At 35.9% G+C, this 23266-nt stretch overlaps 1 protein-coding gene across 1 annotated transcript in view; it reads left to right on the plus strand.

The window, feature by feature from the left end:
• RYR2 (ryanodine receptor 2 (cardiac)) overlaps positions 1-23266 on the plus strand; it is a gene marked incomplete at its 5' end in the record, with an annotated part of 108411 nt that overhangs the window by 79873 nt on the left and 5272 nt on the right. Inside the window, 5 exons of the mRNA XM_009872957.1 lie at positions 8649-8796; positions 13122-13330; positions 15274-15448; positions 21185-21393; positions 22251-22603. Coding sequence (XP_009871259.1) covers positions 8649-8796; positions 13122-13330; positions 15274-15448; positions 21185-21393; positions 22251-22603 — 1094 coding nt within the window. The remainder of the gene's footprint in view (positions 1-8648; positions 8797-13121; positions 13331-15273; positions 15449-21184; positions 21394-22250; positions 22604-23266) is intronic.

Here is a 23266-nt window from a genome sequence, read left to right on the forward strand (position 1 = left end):
TCAGGGCCCTTTTTTTCCTGAAAAAATAAATTGGATATACAATAAGCCAAATTTATTAATTTTCAAGACAAATACTATATAAATTTTCACTTAGGAGTCATATTTTTTATTATTTTTGTGAATTTTTTTCAATTTTGTATAGAGAAAAGTGTCTTCACTTCTCTTAATGAGTGTATAGTAGCATATCAGAGTGAAATTTTAGGAAAATTCACTCCTTTCATAAAAAAAGAGTTTTTTGTGGTTTTGTGCCAGGCATAAAAGATCATTATCTTCACAAAAATGAGAAATAGCTGTTTTGTAGGTACATACCCTTTCCTTCATACAAACAATGTTTTGGTTTCTCACAAAAATTCAAATTATGTCAGTTCAACACATTTCAAATTTTTTTCTCTACAAGACCAAAACTCATTCTATTTGCAAAGCTTTTGTACCTAAAAAATATATTAAAAAATATAAAAATCCAGTCACTTAAATTCACCTCATCACATACTGACAAAGTACATTTTTTGTGACAGAATATATGCCGCATAGCATTTCAGCATTGTCCGTTATACTATCTTACTATAAAACTCTCATTTTGCTACTGCGTGGACTGTTGAGGAAATCTGTCGTCTGTACTGAGTCTAGGCATATAATGAGCCAGTTCTTGCATTTGCAGACTGGAATATCTCTTACTAGATAGACAGTGAAGATGTTCCAGTGTTGGTGCAACTCCCATGATTACAACAGGATTAAATTTTCCCCTAATACTGCGTCTTTGAGTAAAGGGAAAGTGGCCCTTTGAAGTGCTGTTAACATTTCTGATAGAATATTATTCATGAGAAGTGTTGGAAATGGTGTTTCCCTGTTGTCAGGTAGGGGGAGCAGATTAATTCATTTTGAACCCGTTGTTTCAGTTCGGTGTTTATGGAGGCAGTGGACAATTCATTCCTAGAATGAGTCAATATGTCTCTAGGTGCTCAAAAGAAATATTTTCTGCTATAGCAAAGAATGCACTCTATAATTTACACCATGCCTCCCATATATTTTATTCTCCCAGAAGCCAGACATTTTCAATACAGGACACACCAATCAGGAAATTTGAAATGAGTGAAAGTTGAGAAACAGTTACAGATTTGATAAAACCCTGATATATCCCCAAATTAAATCTAATTTTGCAACAGAATTTATTGTTTAAGATGAAGTTAAATTTCTGGAATAAAAATATATCACTCAGCTAACTACATTTCTAACTAGCATTGGGAAAATTTAAACCAACTCACATATAGTGAATAAAGTTTCTTAGATCTTGAAGACAATTTAACTTTCCCTGTGTATCTGTGTGTCTTTAAAAAAACCCACAACTCCCCTCATAGATAATTTTACTATATTTATGGGAGTGAATTTGCAGTTAAATGACATCTTTTCTGAATTAGTAAGGTATTAAGTAGAAAAGGCAGTTAAATGGTGCTTTCAGAGAGTTTTCTAGTGTTACTGCATTGAGAAAGAAAAGCAAAAGATGTAGTGGGAGTGGGTGGCAATGAAATATGCTTCTCCTTTGCATCTACACAATGTGTTTATACACTGTCTTTATGTATGTTTTGATGTACCTGTTGATATAGAAGTTTCTGCTTTTGAAGAGGTGTAATGTGATAGTAATAAATCATTAGTTTTATTATGGTTTCCAGAAAGCAGTGAAGTTACCCTAGGCCACCAATTTCATTAAAAAAAAAAATAAAAACATCAGTTAGACAAATGTGGTAGGCTCTGTAACCTGAAATTATAAACAACTTACTGTCAGAGGAATCCTGAAGTCTGTCTGGTCTCAGTGCTGTGCCTGGGGAAAGAGACTGACCTTACTGTTGAATCTAGGACATTGTGGCTCTGTGAAGAGATGTTTTTGAGGCTCATTGGGAGAGAATAGAGAGAAAGAGGAGGACTCTCTGATCTGCTCACTGAACATCTCTCTGTATTTTATATACTGACTCTTAAAATATTGTCCTGAGGGCCAGCCTTGGAACTTGGATCTCCCCTGGACTCCTTTCCTAGTAAATACCCTGCTCGTTGGATGACAAAGCTCAACACGCAAATTAAATCTGTGCTCACTTATTGCAAGTTATAGTCTGATGTGAGAAAACTCTTGGAAGACGAAAGTATAGTTTTGAACACCTTAGTCTTGTAGGGTTTTAAAATTGACATTGATGTACTCAAAGATATCTGACTGGACAAATAGGAATTAGGTATCTAAATTCATGTTGAGGATCAATGACAAATTGATATATAATGACGTTATCACTATCACTTAGACCTGCCAAGTTTTAAAATAGAGTGATAGCCACTAGTTAGGTTTACAGATGTTTTAAGCAGTTGGTGTGAATCTGACTTTGATTTTGACTACCAGGCTGTGCTCCAAAAGACACCTAGCCAAATGTTTCTGCTCTAAATCTTGACTGGGCTTAGGGATATGATCAGTATTGAACTGCTCTTCCTTAACAAGGCAAAGACAATTATGGGCATGCAAAGAAGGACCTGGAGAATTTAAAAGTAAAAAGCTTAAGTGCCTGTGAAGCTGATCATATTTGAAGTTGGAAAGCCAATTATTCAGGGTTTTGCAGTCTTGGATGCTTCTGCTGTACATATCCAAACATTTTATTGGGTCTGATTCATGCAAAATGACTGAAGATTTCAGTTTGCTGGGGGCGGGGGGGCGGGGGCGTGCACTCTCACTGAGAACGTAATGCAATAGTGCAGTGAACAGTGACATAGTTAAGCTTTCAGCAGAGGATGGTTACTAAAGGTCATCAAGAGCTTAGAAATATTCATGACCCTTAGGCAAGAGATCAACAAGATCAGCAGTATACTTTACCTCATTATTCTTGACAGTCAAATTACAGTAGTCTCATGTACAGTTAAACAGGTAGATTATGTCCTTGAAAACTTTCCCACCAGTACCATGTCCTGCAGAAGAAAAAAAAAGAGAGCAGGACAGCAAGGTGCTCCTTTCTGGATGCTGTGCGAAGGTGCTTCTCATTCAGCTGATGTTCACATCCCATGGCAAGCTGCTAGCTCTTATCCACACTGCTCTGTGCTTCTACTTGACTCCCACAATGGGTTTGTTTCATGGGTTACATTTTGTCATCCCACCGTATTACTGTGACATGTTACAGTACTGTCATAAAGTGACATGATGTTATGCTGTATAATAGTATAAACAGATCTAGCGGAGCTATGAAATAGTTTCCTAAGGGAAAAAAGCTTACAGATGTTTGAAAGTAGATGAACTAAGCACTGGGAAATATGTTATAAACAGCAATTGTGCTGTGACTCTAGGATGGATTAGGCTATCTAGTAGGTGCCTCATCATTTTGGGATTATATAATTTGAAAAATTACTGTCAAGTAATTCTTGAATAAACCATTTATTTCCCGTTATGAGCCAGTGAGGAAAATGCCTTCGAAGTTTCAGATATTTTTTTTTTCTTCTAAATCCACCCCTGCTTGCCAGGATTTTTTCTAGACAAGAGATAATTGCTCTTCGTGCGTGACTGTACACAGCATGTTTGTTCTGCTGCTGCAGAGCCAAGCAGCCAGCCAGCAGAGGGAGCACGAGTTGACTAGTAAGTCCTGTTCCCAGTACTGTGCTGGCAGCTGTGATGACACTGGTCACAAACAAGAAAGTATTTGTCAGTAGGGCAAACTCACAGTAGCTTATTGCTTCATGAAGGGAGCAGAAGAAACAAAACAGGTGGGAAAATTACATATTTTTGCTTAAAAGAGCATATTAAATAGCAAGGGTAAGAGGAAAAAACAAGCACAAAATCAGAAAGTACTTGACAATGTCCTTTTAAAGGGAGAAGTAGTTGCCTACAGGTTGGTCTTCTCTGAACTGAGGAAATGGTAAATGATCAAAGACAGATAAGGGAGATCCTGGAAAAGGAGCAATATAGTCTTTATGTAAGTCAGTTAAAATAAACAAGTTCCTGATATAACAGAGGTTGCTTTTTCTATTTTTAACATGTACAGATTTTGACCTTTTTTTTTTATTTTTTTGTAGAAAGCATATGGTAATACCATTTAATCAGGAGTTTGTCTTCTCAGACTGCCTAGTGCTGTAATGCAAGAGAGGCACTGTTCTGGAAATTCAGACTGAGGAAATACTGACCTATGAGCAAAATCACAAGTTAAAAGCTTGTCACATACCTTGTCTGTGTGAAAACTACTTATGTTGCCTCATTTTCACATTTTATGTTATTTATACTGGCATGCTGTTTTATAGCCAGGGCACATTCTGCCAGGAATTCCATATGGGTACGGTTCCCAGTGAAGATAGTAGCAGCTGCATACTTATTTCTAAGGATATACATACTTTCTAAGGACAGAACTCGGTTGCTACTATGCCAGGTTAGGAACACAACTTCCTCTTTGGCTGACTATGTTTAGGATATTTGTTAACATTGTCAAGAATATGACTTCGTGAGGACTTCATTGTACTTTCCAGTTCTAATAACTCTGGAATCTTGAAATTACTTAGTAAACACCAATTTAGAATTATAATTTTTTCCTTTTTTTCCCCTAGAAAGTAATTTGTAATTTTAATGGTTTGTAGTTAAATATGAGATACCATGATAAATGCAGAAAAGCTAGACCTCTAGATAACAAGATGTTACATTTATGATGTAGGTAAGTCACAGAATTGCTTAGGTTGGAAAAGACCTTTAAGGTGATGGAGTCCAGCCAGTATATACATGCTGCCCGCTCACCCAGTGGCTTCTGGAGCTGGGTTTCTGACAGCATTGCTGGCCAGCTCTCCAGTGGCATTTGTTGTGGAAGTTGTTCAGAAGCCTTTGTGGAAGTGCGGGATCCACAGACATGGCAGCAAGCAAAAGCAATTCACAGCTGTGAAATGAGTGTTTTCGAGTGGTACAAATGAAGCTATGAAAACAACAGCATGTCTGTCTTACCACATATGTGCTGAAATACGTTTGCTTTGTGCTTGTCCTTTAACAGCCTTGGTTATGAGAACAAAGCCGTTTCAGTACCTCACAGAATATGTATCTGTGCAGCTCTTACACTTTAAATCGCAAAGCTTATGATTCTGTTACATTATCACCATATTTTTTTCCTGTGCTCTTCCTAGTCTGTGTTTTTATTTTCCAGTCTTTGCCTGTCTTTCTTTTTGATAGGCACTTATTTTTGTATGTTTGTGGTGTCTTTGTGTTCCTTTTATTCTAGTCATCTGTTCTGTTGCTGTACTTCTCAGAGCTTTGGGAAGGCCCAGGAGTGTCAGGGCTCACAGTATCACATTTAGAGCTCTGAAAACTGTAGTGTTCTCTATAATTGCAAAGGTTTATACGAGGCTTTGTTTTCTGTTACTGAATTACTTCTGAAGAGTAAAACTTTATTACGCATGCTGTATGTCTTAAGCAGCTCTAAAAGAGGAACCTATTATAAAATTTGACTCTGGTTTTCTGTGCTGCTGTGGACAGTGTGGACATTCCTCTTGTTTTGTTCATACTCTTACATGACATCCCTCTGTGCAAGTTGCAAGATGAGTTGCTAGATCAGTTATTTACATGTCACATAAAGAACAACTGAAAGCAGTTCTGCACCTCTCAGCTCCCAGTGTGCTTCCTTTATGAATTATTTTGCAGCAGTATTACTTATCTGTAATCGAATTTTTAAAAGGCTTGTTGATATTTGTTGGTATGTGTTCAAGTATTTTTTTTCTGTAGTTTTTTTCTATTACTTTTAAGATATATAGTTAGTGCTGTCGTTGACCAATTATTGCCTATTTCAAATCTATTTATACTCTATGAATAAGTATATGTATGCCACCGATTCAAGTAATTTTCTATCATTTGCTGGATATAACAAAATCTGTAGCTTACGCTGTGTGAAGTATTACCAACTTTCATGGTCAGTGTTACATCACTCAAGTTTAACTTTGTTACTAGTTCCTTCCATTTATAGTCTGCCAGGCATTCCAGCTTTTCACAGTTGCAGTGCTTTCTTTTACTTAAGCAACTCCAAATAAAATTCTAAATGACTAACGCAGTTTTTGTGTTCTATTAGGTGGTTGTGTAACAATATATATGGGCTCTATTTTTGTAATATGTTGTTTGAATTAAAACCCAAAGAATTATATAAACTTCATATGCATTACCCAGTTTAAACTATTTGAAATAGAATCTTGTCAACAAGCTTAAGTTTGGGTGTTTTTTGTCTTCTGGAGGAGATGCGCGCTTTCTTTCAAATGACTCAGTGAAGAAAGTAGTTGCCAGACGAACTCTGCACAGAACACAGGCTTCTGATGATCTATTAGACTGTCAAACCTGGAAAATTCTAGTGACAAATTTTAAAACTTAGGCTGAGTTTTCCTTCTTTACAACAGTCTACACCATAAAACAGTAACTTTTCTGTAGTGCGTAGGAAGAAGTCTATGTATGAATTCCAAATGTACTCAATAAAAAATGCCATTCTTAGCTAATCAGTTTTCTTGTTGACTTGATTACGACTGTGCAAATCTCAATCACTGTATAGGATCATTCCCTTGATTAGCTACACTTAAATCACAGAGCTGCAGAAAATCTTTGGTACAAAAACTTACGATGAGTATAACAGTAACAGTTCTTGATTCAGCAATAAGTAAAACATTAAAAATTTAGATAGACGTAAGAAAAAACCCTAAAGTTATTAAAAGAAAAATCCCTTCTCATATTCATATTTAACAAAGTAGCCAGAGTCTTGAGTGGATAAAACAGGTCACAATATTAAATAAAATTCGACTCAAGGGAAAAAATTGTAAAATCTAGTTTAATAGTTATGGTTTCTTCATGATTTTCTTTCTTGCTGTGATTTTGTGCTCAGGCTTTTCTAAAAGCACTTAACGCTATACTTCATTATCATACATTGTTCTCAGCTGATTGCCGGTAAGTTAATGGTATTAATAGTTGCTATGGAAATTACCAGTGCATTAATCTAACCATATATCATGGATAAGAAGTTGCGTAATTGTTGTTCCAAACTTCAGTTTCATATTTTTAAAGACAGTATTTTGTAGTATGTTTTGGACATACAGTGTTTCAGAGGAAATTAATTCTCATCTTATGTCATTTTGAAGACAAATAATAAACCCATGGTGTTTCATCTCTTGTGTTAATGTGAATATTCTTATATCAAATAATAATTCCTTATAACGTTTACTTCAACATTTATTTGATTCATTCTATTCTGAAAACAGCACTTTTTCACATCTACCATATTAAATATTGGAAAAAGACAGATAGCAACTTAAATGTTTGGAATAAATATGGGAAGTAGCCTCCTCAGATGGTTGTGTTGGCCCTTTTAGCATGTAGGTAATGTCTGTCACATATTTCTACTCCTAGAAGGATCACTAGTAGGACCAGATTTCGTCAAGGACTGGCTAATAACTGCATTTCAATATTTACTCACCATGATAAGGCAAAGGGCAGATAGCCTTGTGTCTAAGCATTTAAAGGACAACAAAAGAATCCTGCAAGAATGAAAACCACATTCTTAAAAGTAGAACTGTAATGCTATAAAAGTAGTAAGATACATTCACTGTAGGCACTGTTTTCTAAAATAATAGGCACTATTTCTGCGCAAAATAATTATGACCAATCATAAAAGCTTCTATCTTTGGTATTTGTAGTCAAGAGAACAAACAGCAAGTGTTTTTTTAATGTCAGGTCTTTATTTTTTTATTATTTTTAACAAAAATGGTATTAGGAAGAAAGTGGACAGTTCTTTGTATGGTTTCTCTCACTGCCAGCTAATGCTGACAGGATATGAGACGAAAATGTAGACAAGAAAACAATGTTATTAGTCCCTAAACATTATGTTAGCTATATAAATAATGTAGTTAAATAATGCTTTCAAATAAGATAATTTTGCACTAGAGGAAAACCTAATGAATGTTGAGTTTATCAACTTAAAAGACAAAGATTAAACCTTACCAATACATTAATTTCATCTGGAGGAGAAGTTACATTTAATTAGCTATTATAAAAATTCTGTACATTAAGCACATTAATCAACAAGACCCTTTTAAAAAAAATACATTTTTAAAGTATTTAAAATAGTTAGCCACAGGTTTGCTATCTCTATTATTTTCTATTAATTAGTATTGCACTTTATTTGTTGTGTTTTGTTCTTTTCATTTATATCTTGTTAATTCTTTGAAGTTGTAATGTATCTTTTTTAGTGCTATTGTTAGGTAAAAACTGTATTTGTGATACAGTATTGTCTCTGAGCTTTAGTGATGTACTAGCTTCTTGTTATGGTAGCTGCTTCATAAACAGTGTAGAAAAAAACCATAATCCCTTTCACTTTTCAGCCAAACTCTTCTCGTTTATCCTTGTTCTTGTTGCTTGCATTGTTTTCCTACTAAATAAATTTGGTGGAAAATCAAAGGAGATATAAGCCACACAGTTTCCTTTAATTACATATTACTTGCTTTTTTAGTAAATTCATTGTTGTTGCTAGTTTCTTTAGTATTGCGCCTCCTTTGAATCTGTGCTGTATTTGCATTTCTACTATGTTAGTTCGTATAAATAATTTTTATATTGCTGCTATAGCACAATTTTGTCTTTTAAACAAAGCACAGTTTCTGAAATTTTTTTTTAATTTTTTTTTTCACTTATGCAGGATGTGAAAAATCGACGAAATCCTCGCCTTGTACCTTATGCTCTTTTGGATGATCGAACAAAAAAGTCAAACAAAGACAGTCTTCGGGAAGCAGTCCGCACACTTCTAGGCTATGGTTACAACCTGGAAGCTCCTGACCAAGATCATGGTAATTAATTTTGATGTCTTGTTCTTCTTTCAGAAAATGAAAAAACAAAAAAGCCCCATCCAAACCCCCCACCCTAAACCATCAGAATTTTCTGTTTCACTGCTGGATTTTGTTGGTCCAGTAAAACAATTTTAACAGGTATGGTTTCTCCAAAGCTAATAGGTGCATTTCTCCAAAGCTAATAGGTGCTTTTCTTCATCTTCTGTTGTTTATATTTCCCTTTAATCTTATTTTCCTTATTGATTTCTTTTCTTGCCCTGCGCCCTCAAATGACAAATTACAAAATGAAAGATTTTTACCTTTTTAAATCAGTGATACAATTTCTCTGTTTTTCATATATTTCCTTTCACTTTTCGTTTTGTAAATTTAATAGTTCAGATAATTCAAAATTAAAAGCTTAAGCAATTTAAATCATGATTGTGAATAGTATAAGACACAGCCCTAAAATACAGAAAATCATGAAAACATGTTTAGCATCTTGCTCAATATATGGTCTTATGCTATGGAATGAAATGTATGGTTACATTTTAAATATGTGCATAAATTCCTGAAGTTACCCAATCTAAAATTGAATTTGTAATGAAAAGCTTTTTAATTAGTACTATATTTGTTATTTCAAGACAGAATAATGAAATTGCTAAGAAAAAGATCGTATGTAAACACAGTAGATGTGAATGTTGTATTCCTGGCAAGATGGAAATACAGAACAATCAAATCAAAATTGAAACTTGCATCCTTGCAAAGTGTGGAAAGTTTGCAAAGTGTGTCTTAACCTTATCCTATCAATATGTTGATTAATAAATTGTTATTTTTCTTACTTTATATAGTGATGGTATTGGTAAAATTGGACCTATTTAGGCCGTAGACCTTCAGTAAAGCATTTTTGCAGATCTAACTTGTACCTAAAACGTAAAAAAGGGAACCTACCATTTCCAGTTTCTTTTCCAAAGCACGTACAAACTCTGATCCTCAGCTTTTATGAGATGCTGCTGTTAAATTATACTTTTAAATATGAGGCATCACTGACACCCTGAGTGTGTATGTGAGGCTGGATTGTGGAATGGGCAAAGCAATGTTTGCTAGTGGAGTAGATTGTGTTGGTGGCAAAATTCTGTGGTCTCACTGTTAAATCTGCCTATACCTTGTCTGGAGAGTGTAAGGCTGCTGCATAATCTTTTAATTTCTTCCTCTCCCACTGTGGGAAGGACATGCTGTGTACAGTGAGCGGGTATGGCTTCTGCTTGTTTCAGAGAAGGTGGATTAGCTGGTATGGGAAGCTTTTGCTTCTTGTGAAGATAAAGGGGCTGCCTAGTGGTGTAGGGTGGGTGGGACAAGGAGCACACATTTTCCACCATCTCCTTCAAATCCCACTGGCTTTTTTTTTTTTTTTAACTTTCTTTACAATGCAGACATCTTTAAGATACTTCTGTCTGTGGAGTTAACTGATGAAATGTAAAAAACACAGCTGCAATCCTTGCATCTGAAAAATGTCATCAATCTTATTGCAAATTCCTGGAGGAAAGCACCTGCAGAAGTGTCCCACAAACTGGTCTTTTTTAGACAAAGACTGGAATTATATTTAGCAAAAGATTTTTATACTCATTTTGAGGATATAGATTTTACATTTTATGAGTCTTTCAAGTTTTTGAGATGCATGAAACGTGCCATAGATACCCTCTTTATTCAGCCTAAATCCATACTGTTATGAAAGGATTTAGAGCCCTCTAGTGGTGTTTTGCATCTCCTTTCATTCATACTATTTTAAACATTGATTTACAAAACTGTAGCGTTACTGTTTATGCTTTATTTATTAGTACTTTCAGGTTTCTGATAGCAGCTGTATTTTTGGCGTTGCTAAAAAGCATTATAATCAAAAAAGACAACAAATTCTCAGGTCTCATGCTCTCTGGTGGTTCTTCTCCTGTGTTAAGTATGGTACTAAGGGTTTTCAAAAGCATTTTTAATGCATTAAAAGAGAAAATTTTACTGATAAAGAATTATGTGGCAGAGAGTTCTGAGTTGCTTACAGGAAACTTGATGAGCTGACCTAACTGAAGTCAGGGATTAGTGGCATGAGAAGTGATAATTCTGAGGGATGTACTGGAAATGTGGACCTTGATGTGGCTGAGAAGACAGAAGAGGAGGAGACAGGTTCTCAACCTACCAAATGGAGAGGAAGGTGCAGACATATTTCAGCTTATAACAAAACTCAGACAAAAGGAGGAATTATGGTGGTCAGACTGGAATACTGAATTTTCACAGGTTGCACAGAGTTTAATACCTTGAAAATTTGTGGAAAAAAGATCCAGAATGCTTTAGGCATTCTTTTTCTTAATCTGAGTAAAAGAGTCAGAGTGATCCATGAGCTGTGTGATTTAATTAACGGGAAGAAAAGTTTATAAAATTCCATATCCTAGAGTACTTGAGAAGACTTAAGGAAGGAGGATCAAAGATTTGATTCAACATTACTTGTTGTGCTTTGTGAAATTATTTTCAACTTTTTGAAGTGTAATTTTTGTCATTTTAAGCTATCTTGTGGTTTGAGTTGATAGTCAGAAACAGAGTCTAGGACTGTGTAATAGGTAAAGAACAGTGAGGGAGATTTGTATGTACTCACCATATGAGTTTGTAGTTGAAGCTATTTTAGCAGAAGAAGCTACAGAGAGGGAAAATTCACTGCAGACTATATAAAATACTGAAGGAAAGGAGAAGGAAGACAAATAGGATTAAAAGGATGTTAGGAATGGCACTAAGAAGGCTCATGAATAGTAGTATTCAAATAAAACTGAGTAAGTGTTCTTAGGAAGTTTTTGAGAATGTTTTCCGTAGGTAGTAGGTAACTGCCACATATCTGTAGATGAATCAATAAAGCCATTTTTCGAGACAGTATGTTCAGTGTAGTGAGGAAAGGAAGAAAATTGGAGAAGTAGGTAAGATTTGTGGTTTTGTGAGCGACAGAAGTAAAAGTACATTTCTGTTGAAACAGATTGATCTGGAATGGATGGTGGGATAACACAGGAAAAGAGCAGAAGTGCAAACAAAGGGGCAGTATAAGCCAAAGAGAACCCAGATGGGTAGATGAAGAGTTGGAAGAGAGTTTAAATATCCAAGTCCAAAACTGTGTTTTTTAGTTGTCAAGAAAAAAAGGAGAAAGTAGGTTTATTTCTATGTCTCAAAGCATACATGTACCAGGAGTCGCCTTCTCCCTTTAAAAATCTTTGCTTCTACGTTCCACAGATTTTGTAAAGCAGAAATGTGATGCCTAAACTGAGCTTTTTTTTCTACTGGTGTTACAGACCAGACAGAATAACATATTTAAGTTTTTATCCTTTTCTTGAGATTTCTTTTCTTCTCTTTCTCTGAAGCAACCCAATAACAGCCCAGCTTCCATTTTTTTCAGTATTTTTAAATGCCTTTATTCTTTCATGGAGTAAGAGAATCAATAAGTACTTTTAGAAGTAGAATGTGTCAAAGTTTAACTTCAACATTTTTTGAAACTCTTCATGTAGCCACTTTGGTCTTTAAGAAAAGGTGCTTACAATTACCTGACAAACACTGAATTTTAACTTAAACGCTCTTAAACTAGCTTGTTATGAATCACTTGCAGTTAGGAACATTTTGGAATGAGGCATAGTAAGTTAAGACAAGCACCTGTGTTCATACTGCAGATACTTAGCTAAATGAATCAATGTATGTGAAAACTTCTGTTTTCACACAGGGGTTAATTTGTTTTATAATCTATTACACTAGATCAGAAATGCAAACAAGATCTTTTTCTTCATCTCTGCTGGACAACTGACAGACAGTAACTTTGAAGTGAGAAGTAGCAGTTTTTAAGGCAGTCAATGGAATCTCATAGTTGTCTGACTATCTCTTCAACAATTTTAAACAATTTTAAAGCAGCGGCTCTCTCACGTAAAGTATAACTCTTGTAAGCTTCCCAGCCTGTCCTTCCTAAACATGTATCCATCCATAGCAAAACTCCAGTCTTGTGAGTTATCCCATCAAGTTTCTGGGACCTCAGTGAGGATTGTAGCCCTGTAACTGCAGTCAGACTTCTAATTTTTCTTTTTTTTTTCCACCCCCATGTGCTTGATGAATTAGTGAGGAATTATTTCAGAGAGGCACCCAGGTATTTTTGTTCCACAGAATGGGCTGGGTGCTTCTCCTGTCAGACTGTTCTGCGTGCACTTTCTTGTTTTCATGCCTATCCTCAAAAGGATTCCTTTTATTTTCACTGCTTTCATTTTGTCAGTATTTAATACAATACTTTCTGTGTTGGGTTTTTTTAATTTACTTTTTTCTTTATTTTTTAAACTTTACAGCAATGAGACTGGACGCGTGCAGTGGGATAATGGAAAAATTCAGGATCTTCCGCACAGAAAAAACTTACGCAGTGAAGGCTGGGAAGTGGTACTTTGAGTTCGAGGCAGTTACTGCAGGAGACATGAGAGTTGGCTGGACCAGGCCGGGTTGTCTGCCAGATCAGGAACTTGGCTCAGATGAGGAAGCTTTTGTTTTTGATGGCTTTAAGGTTTGTATATGTTTATCTGTAGTAATATGAGGCTTTGCAAAGCTTTTAACTTGGCCTCTTATTCCATGTGTTGTTGCCCCAACTTGATTGCCTTCCCTTCTTTCATTTGTGTTTTATGAAATTATTTCTCTCTCTCTTTGAGGGCCTAGGTAAAATAAGGAGGAACAATGTCACCTGAAAAGTTAATTAGCAGGGTTTGGAATTTTTATAGTTTTCTTTTCACAGCTTTATGGTGTTTGTACAGAATATATAAAGCACTGAAAATCTAAGTGACTTACCCAAATCCAAAATACTGGCAGAACTGTAATTAATTATGAACAATTTCTTTAAATTTTTACTCTTTTCTTCTCTCTGTAAGTGCCACTAGGCAATAAATGTGGTTAAGGTTATTAGCAGTAAGTGTTTGAGGCAAACTTTGATACAAGTTTTTTATAGAATTGTAAAAGTTGCGGAGTATACCTAGGTTTTCATGGAAATCTTGGTGATTTAGAGTAAATGAAGTATGATAGAACTAGTAATTTTGACTCAAATTTAACTTTGCATAAAGCAATGAAAAATTTAAATCTAGTAGTAAAAATGTATAGGAAACCAAACTACTTTATATGTTAATGATTTTCATTAGAGTAGATTAAATGACTCATTAGAATTTCTTGTTTTAGTATAAAGGAAAGTGCAACTGCTATCCAGACCATAAATGCTATTAAGGCTACTGATGACTCATGTCAAAAATATTTATTGTATTTGATATTGTGATTCATTACCTTTGTTACAATATGTAACAAAAATCAACAGTATTCCTGGCTGTTTCTGGCCAGATCAAGCTCTCAACATGTCTTTTGTTCATTTTGTTAGAATTTAATTTTTTCCAGGATTGTGTTACATAATATCAAGGGTTAGAGCTGAGAAGTTGCCTTAAAAAGAATTCTGTAAAATTGTTTTTGTAAAGTATCTGATTGACCTAAATGAACTATTCAAGTCCTGTGTCTTTACTAGAAGAGCTGTGTAGTAATTTGCCTTCTGAATCTTAGATTTTGACCTTTAGGTCTCGATTCCTAACGCTATTTTGTTGTCTTTGACTTTGATGAGTTCTCTCCTTGGTTGGAGAAAAGTTTTTGACTTTCAGGATACACAGAAAGGCTCATTTGTTTTGTAGGATTTTCAGGATTTATACAGAGGATTAAAATCTACTTGTGGTGCAATATATTAATAGGGAACCTATTTGTTACTAATACTTCTTTATTTTATGCATGTTAGAATAATTCTCAATAGTTGTTACTTTATTTAAATTGCAATTCAAGACCCCATCCCAAGCCTTTGCAGTCTTTAAATTGAAGGTCAGTCACACAAATCGTCAGTCACAACTACTCTGGAATCTATCAGAAGCCCAGAATGCTTGTCGCATCCACAGAGAAAATTCTGTTCCTTACAGAATCTGGTATGACAGGAAGTCTAATTTATTTGTTACACAACATTTTTAGAATTATGCTTAAGGAAACAATAAGGTTTATTTGGAAGTAGTGAATTTATAGACTACTAAATTCAGAAAAGCAATTGAATAAAAAAATTTGTGAAGCAGCTACTTAACATTGTAATTGATAGCATATTATTTTCATTACAAGTCTTTTATGGAGCTCCTGTGGAAAAATAAGCCATGCTCTTATTGTTACTAAAATGTTGAAATAGCAATTTTCCTTGGCAGCTCACTTAGCAACTTTTTACAGCATTGATGTAAGGGGTACTTGCAGAAGGTTAATTGTTAGATTTTGATTTTCAAAGTTAGCTTGGAGTACTCACGGGCATTGTTTTCGAATGATACACTGTGAAAGTGTTAATTTTAATGCAATCTTAATTGAGGGGGCTAATTATTAGTTGTACCATGGAGAGAGAGAGGAATGCATACATTGTCACAATTAATCTTTAAAATTCTTTTAAATCCTTTCCAGGCACAGCGATGGCATCAAGGTAATGAGCATTTTGGCCGCTCTTGGTTGGCAGGAGATGTTGTTGGATGTATGGTTGACATGAATGAGCATACTATGATGTTCACCTTGAATGGTGAAATCCTACTTGATGACTCAGGTTCAGAACTTGCATTCAAGGACTTTGAGGGTGGTGATGGTAAGTACTGTAATACACCATGCTCTTAGCTTCCTGTTGTTGCCCAGATTTTGCTCCGTGATCCCTTTAACGTGACACACTTTGTCTATGCCCAGTGTCTTTTTCTTTATTCGATTAGTGTCAAGGCTTTGGAAAGGAGGCGTGCTTCGTGTGAGGATGAACTTCAGAGCCATCTTTTGTGATCAGACCTTTTCACTATTGTGCAGGGATGTGTCTGGGCTTGCAAATTCATTACATTTAACATCTCATCTTCACTGCAGCTGGTTACTGTATGATATACCAGAATCACGAAATGCATTATAGAACGTGTTAGGTTGGAAGGGATCTTTGAATACCATCTAGTCCAACACCCCTGCCATTGGCAGGGACATCAGATTTTATCTAGATCAAGTACTGAAATGCTACCAAATTTCTGTCAAATTAGTGAGAGTTTAAGCCAGATTTAAGGTTTTGTTTCAGCTCTGGGAGGAGGAATGACACCTCATCCAGGATAAAACCAGCTGGTATGAAGTTAGCCTCCAAAACATTTTGCTTAATTCTAAACGTGCAGATTGAGTTTTGTGCCTGTTGTTGTAGTGCTCTTGGTGCAGATTTCAGAGTCCACAAAGCAGATTTTAGTTTATCATGAAGCCATAATTTATGAGATTGCACAAAGTGGCAGAGATTGTGAGGTGGTGTCAGGTGACAGATAGATTCTATACCACAGAAGTATTTTTTTTTAATAAATTTAATTGCATACTTGTGTGAAAATAGGTATAAAGGGTATAAAATTACATTAACGTGTATAACTGCCTAGAATTTCTGAACTTTGACAAGTAAAAAAAAATAATACTTTAAGCTTTAATCTTTCATTTGTTGTAGACACATACATTCTGTCATATGTGTTATACATCTGTTAAATAATATATCTGTGTATGAGAGATAAAGTTAAATTTTGTGAACAGCAAAACCTGCAAAGGATATTTTTGGGTTACTAATTTCTATTCACAGGGGAAATATGAGTCTTATACCTATTAATTGGGTAGTTCTCTGGTTGAATTGTAAGCGCATTACTTTCACCTGTATTTCAGAGTGTTTTACTTTCAGGAGTGCTTTGGCAGAAGGGTTTTTTCCCTCTTTTCTGCCATTCCGTAGGATTGAGGAATAATGTGCTTTCATTTAAAAAGATACAATTGCCACCAATTTTCTAGACTCATCTCTTTTACTTTACTGCCTTCAGATTTTCTAAGATACTATGCTAAGGTGATGAGCGAAAGGGATGCATGTGAATAGGCTTACTGTTAGTGGGGTAGGCATTAAATTGTAATGGTTTCTTATTTTCCTGCTTCAGACAGTAAAATAATTTTTCCTCCATAGCACAGTTACATGCCTGGAGATTAAGAGCCAGGTTATGGATAAATTGTCTTTTTATGAAGCCTCCAGCAGACAGTGGCTGCACAGGCCCTGTGAAGTATCACATCTGAAATGTCTGGATACCCATTTAGGGAGGAGTACTGAAAGTTAGTTTTTATTCCATAATGAGACTTGGAACTGCTTTACCAGCCCGCTCCCTAATAAGATTTGGAAGAGCTCCAAAAATAGCTTAAAGACAACTATGCTATTGGCAAATCAGTGCAGAATTGTACCAGAGATGGAAGTAGTGCTTTCATGATTAGAACTGGTGGTGGTATTTATATTCCAATCATAGAGAGCAATGGCTACAGTATAATTACGATGACTTTCAGGACTTAACTACATGCACAGTACTGTTCTGACATCAGTGAAATTTGTATTTGTGAGAGAGATTGCCATCTTGGTTCCATATTGGCTACAGTTACAAAGTTGATGGAAAATAGTAGATTGAGTAAAAACGTCTATGGGAAGTTCACCTTTGTAGGAATTTTGTTCTGAGTTTCTTTGTTCTCTTGCAAATACTCACACATTTGTGTGTGTAAAATATTTGCTTCATGTATAAGAGTGAATTATCTTTTTTTTTTTCTGAGCCGTCAGGAAAATACACAGGTAGAAGAATTAATGGTTTATATGCATTTCATTTAGAAAGGATAAATATTGGTAATATTTTAAGTATTTGTGGTTGATTTAGTTTCGTGTCATGTATACGTCTCAGTCTTCACTAATAGAGTTGACCATCTTTTCTTGATTTTAGACTGCATCTAATTGTCTGATCAGCTTTTTCTGTAATGTATGCTTAATGAATTCTGCTGATAACATAAGCTGCTATTGCCTTTTTTGTTTTCTAAAACAATAATTTCCCATTTGATTTGAGGGCTGTAATAAAGAGGAACTGGCCATGTATTAATTCGCAAGGTGCGGGAGACAGAGCTTGCTACTACCTTTCATGAAATATTTGACCTGGGCAGAAACATAGAACAATTGTTTATTGTTCCGTTTGCACCCTGTTGTCTTTGAACACTTTTTTTTTTCCAAAAGCTTTTGTTCCTCTGTGTTTTCTATGCAAATACTAGTTTTTGTACCAAAAGTCTGGTTAGGTCACTATTTTGTTTTCAAAAGCAGTGGATATCAAATGCCTATGGATACATGACAGAATAGGATAGGTCACTCAGCCTCCAGTGATTTCTGGTTCAGGAGCTTTCTGAAGCAAACATAGTATGTTTGTATTGAATAGCCCTGCAGGGTGTTTGTTTGTGGTTTGTTTTTTACCCACATGAAGGTCTCTAAACACCTTTTGAATCCATGTGAGCTTTTAGCATCCGTGATGCTATGAGACACAGTATTCCCCAGAATCACTGTGAGGTATTTAAGGAAATTCCTCCCTTTGTTTTGAAGCTGGCTACCAAACAGTTTCTTTTATTGTAATTTTTGTTATGAAAGACACTGAAAAATCGTTTGCTGTTCATCTGTCCAAACATCTAGTCCAAACCTCCTGTAGTGAGCAGGGACATCTTCAACTAGAGCAGGTTGCTCAGAGCCCTGTCCAACCTGACCTTGAATGTCTCCAGGGATGGGGGCATCAGCAACCTCTTTGGGTAACTTGTTTCACCACTCTCATTGTAAAAAACATCTTCTTTATGTCTAATCTGAATTTACCCTCTTTTAGTTTAAAACCTTTACCCCTTGTCCTATTGCAGCAGGCCCTCCTGAAAAGTTTGCTGTCATCTTTTTGATAAGCCCTCTTGAAAGGCCACAATAAGGTCTCCCTGGAGCATTCTCCTCTCAAGGCTGAACAACCCCAACACCGAGCCTTTCTTCACAGAAGAGGTGTTGCAGTCCTCTGATTATTCTTGTGGCCCACCTGTGGACCTGCTCCAACACACTCATTTCTTTCTTGTGTTGAGAACTCCAGAGCTGGGCACAGTACTGCAGGTGAGGTCTCACCAGAGCAGAATAGAGGGGCAGAATCACCTTCCTTGACCTTCTGGCCCCATTTCTTTTGATACAGTCCAGGATATAGTTGGTATTCTGGGCTGTGAGTGCAGATTTCTGGCTCATATCCTGCTTTTCATCCACTAGTACCCCTAAGTCCTTCTCTGCAGGGCAGCTCTTAATCCCTTCATCCCCCAGCATGTATTATGCCAGGGGCTGTCCTGACCTGGGTGCAGGACCTTGAACTTTGGCCTTGTTCAGCCTCATGAGGTTCACATGGGCCCACTTCTCAAGCTTGTCCAGATCCCTCTGGATGGCATCCCATCCCTCAGGTGTGTCAACTGCACCACTCAGTTTGGTGTCTTCCGCAGATTTGCTGAGGATGCACTTGATCCCACTGTCTGTATCACTGATGAAGATATTAAAGAGCACTGGTCCCAATACAGACCCCCACTGAGGGACACCACTTGTCACCCATCTCCATCTGGACATTCAGCCATCGACCACTACTCTCTGGATGTGACCATCCAGCTAATTCCTTAAACACTGAATAGTCCACCCATCAAATACATATCCCTCCATTTTAGAGAGAGGACTGTTGTGGGGGACCATGTCAGAGGCCTTATAGAAGTCCAAATAGATGACATTCTCTGCTCTTCCCTTGTCCATTGATGTAGTCAAATTGGAAATTAAATGGTGAAGTGATTCAGACAGATAAAGCATATGCTTTAGGCTGCATATACCTATGTGGGTTTTAGCAAATGTCATATAATTTTTAATTAATATTATGAAGATTCTGTCACAACTGCTTCTGTGGAAACACGTTCTCAAACAACTTGATATCTGCAGAAGATCGCTGCTCTAGAATGATGAGCTGAGATTTGTAAGGTTATTGAAAATAGAATTTAGAGGTTTGACTTTTTTTAAAAACTTTTGCAGCAGCTTATGGAATTCCTTTAACTCAACAAAGTGTCAAGTAAATTCTCCCTACTAAAACTGCTGGGTTTTACCACAGTGTATATCTGTATAGACAAATACAACTTCCTTAGTTATGTGTTTTATAATATGGGTTTATTTCCTTTAGTGCCTGAAAATATTGTTTAGTATTGTCTGTCATTGGATTTGCGCTAGCAGAATGTTGTCTAAATCATCTGTGTTATGATGCCTTGTGATTTAAGAACCTTGCTTTGAAGATAAAAATCTGGACTTGAACTTACAGGTAATAGTGTATGTCCTTAAATTTATTATGACTAATACACATGATAATGAATCTTGTGTATCTGTAATAAAATCTTCAAAAGGTACTACTGATGGCTGTTGTTCATTTCTGTGGTAAGCAGTCATTCCTGTAGATGGTGCTCTGAAGTTTGCTTTTGTCTCTAAAGACCATATCATGAGCAGATATTCTGCCCTTTTTTAATCTGGGCAGCCTGAAGAAAACTGAGGAACTAGTTGCATTTTGTCTTTATGCCCTTCGATACCTGGTACAGTATTTACTTCAGCCAGAATCTTTCAACAGAGCTTCATGTTTCTTGTTAATACAAACAAATCCATTTTGTTAACAGCCATGTGAAATGAATATGCCAAGTGTTTTACAGCTGTGGAAATACAAAATTAGGATGGAACCAGAAGAAATATGAGATTTTCTTAGGTTTTTAGGTTGTGATGCTGAACCAGAGTTTAAAAAAAAAACCCAACAAACTTTTTCTTAAAGATTGCAAAGGTGTCATATGTGAGTTGTCTGTGCTAGTGAAACAGTAAGAGATCAGATGCATTCCAATGTGAAGCTGATTCAAAAGTAAAAACAAAAACCCAGCCCAAAACCGAACTACCATAAGTTTCGTAAAGCTACAGTGTCATGATATTAGTTCTCATTATCCTGAGTCACACTATTACAATTTTTTAAATTAATTAATTTGAATATTTATTTTTTTTTTATTTTACTCTCCAGCATGCAGTTGGTGCATTTTTTTTTTTTTTCACTACGACAGCTACATGGAAAAGCACTATGTTACTTTTAAAGTAGTTTTTGAAGTTATCTCAAAATGCCATGTATAATGGAAGTTTAGGAGGAGTATAAAAAGTAGTAAGACTTGGAGTAGAACTGGCAACGCTACCAGCTTGACAGAGAGATTAATCAAGAGCTGGTTGTCAGACTCCTTGATGTCAGACTCCTTAATAGCTCCATGACTATTAGAGAGGGATGTTTTTTTTCCGAATGTTGTTCAAGATACAGCACTTGGTGACATGAAAGAGATGATGTGGTATTGATGAGTGCTTGCATTTATGCTGTTTGGGGTTTTTTTGAATTTAATTTTTTTTTTCCAAACAATTTTTAATTGAGTTATTGGAGAGAGCAGTTCTCTGATGTTCATGATGTACGACCCGTGTGTTCTTTCGTCTTGTTTTAAGGATTTCTACCTGTGTGCAGCCTGGGGCCATCTCAAGTGGGAAGAATGAACTTCGGAAAAGATGTCAGCACTCTAAAATATTTCACTATCTGTGGCTTACAGGAAGGGTATGAACCCTTTGCTGTTAATACAAACAGAGACATCACCATTTGGCTGAGTAAAAGGCTCCCTCAGTTTCTACCAGTGCCACAAAATCATGAACATATTGAGGTTTGTGATCCCATTAAAATGTTTCTAGTCACTTCTTCCATGCATATACTTGAATTATGTTTCTGCATTTCCATTTCTAGACAAGATTTTTCATGTGATATGTTGACCCAATTCTGCATGTACCTTACACCTGTTATAAACATCTTGCATTTTGTGGAATTGCAAATAATGTAACAAATTGGTTGATCATATTTCTTTATCCATGAAATCTGTCATATGTGTAAACATGAGATTCTAAGACAAATTCTTCAAGATGTCCTCACTAAGAGCTACTTGTGCAGTGAGAGCTGTGTTTGTAAATAACTTCCAGAAATGCATGACGGATACCATGTGTTCTGGTGCCCACATTTTTTGAAGTGATTTTTCCATAACTAATTAGTTTTGATTTTAATAAATGTTTACTAACCAATTGTGTCAACACTTATGTCTCCATCAGTTATGCTTCTTGATGGGACTGAGTTCATGCCTTTTAAGTGTACTGTAAAATCCTTCTGAAATTGAGGAAATAAGGACTCTTTTTCAGCTGATGTAGTATTTATGAAGTAATTTGTGTACTTGTACGTATACATGTATGGCATATTACCTGGTTGTGTGTTGTTCTGGGTTGAATTTATGTGGCAAAGAGTTATGATGAGAAAAGTCATTCCTTTCTGAGTGTGTTTTTTAACAGCAGAACAACAAAAGCTTCCACTCTTTGCAGTATTTTTTTCCTATTAAAATGGCAGCACACGATTACAATGCGTGTGACCATTCCAAGTTTTGCAAGTTGTTGGGACTTATTCTGGAAATATAAATTGAATATTTACAAGTGGGAGAAAGCATCAGCTTCAAAACAACTACATCTTTGCGTTTGCTAGGTGATGAGAATTGATGGCACCATAGACAGCTGCCCCTGCCTGAAGGTCACGCAGAAGTCTTTTGGTTCACAGAACAGTAAAACAGACGTCATGTTTTTTCGATTAAGCATGCCCATTGAATGTGCTGAGGTGTTCTCCAGATCAGCTGCAGGAGGGTTACCAGGCTCTGGTCTTTTTGGCCCGAAGAATGACTTGGAGGATTATGATGCTGATTCTGATTTTGAGGTTCTGATGAAAACTGCTCATGGTCATCTAGTTCCTGACCGAACAGAAAGAGAAAAAGATGCTACAAAACCAGAATTAAACAACCATAAAGATTATGTTCAAGAAAAGCCTTCACGTCTTAAACAAAGGTTGGTAGCACAATTTACTTACTTGCTTATTAATTAATTGGTTAGTTAGTTATTTTATTTATTTATTTATTTACATTTTTAAATTTCTTTTCCCTGTTTCTTGAATAGTAGAGGAAAATGCCAGTCAGGTCTGCAGAAATTGTCCCCTAACTCTTCCCTAAATTTGAATATAACACAGTAGGTGGGACAGTTACACCTCGTGTGATTAAATTGTGTCATATACAATATATCCATTAAAATTAAATTAAGCAGAAAATTGAAATAATTTTTCAAGCTATTAGAAACTTAAAATTTGATTTATTGTGAAGGCTTTTGTGATCAGCATGTGAAGTGCACTCTAAACCCATGGAGGTCCATTCTGACAGAATGAGGGGGTCTTCAGAGTGACTTGGAATAAAGATTATCTTACTCAATGAACCAAATTATCATAAGAATATTCTCTAGTTGACATGTTTGTTCTCCCTAATTTTTTTTATGGAATCAGGAGCAGAACACCTAACTTGATAATGTGGAGATGCAAACACTGGGCCATTGCCCGGAAAATGTTATTGCAGCTTTCTGTTCCTTTTCTGCTCTTCTTTACCAAACTCAGTTTGTTAAATATTTAAGTTGCAGAATAAATCAGAGCATATGAATGGTATTTTTAAATGCATTAAGGTCATT

This window comes from Apaloderma vittatum, unplaced genomic scaffold (assembly GCF_000703405.1).
Source record: "Apaloderma vittatum isolate BGI_N311 unplaced genomic scaffold, ASM70340v1 scaffold1810, whole genome shotgun sequence".
In the NCBI taxonomy this organism is placed as follows: domain Eukaryota; kingdom Metazoa; phylum Chordata; class Aves; order Trogoniformes; family Trogonidae; genus Apaloderma; species Apaloderma vittatum.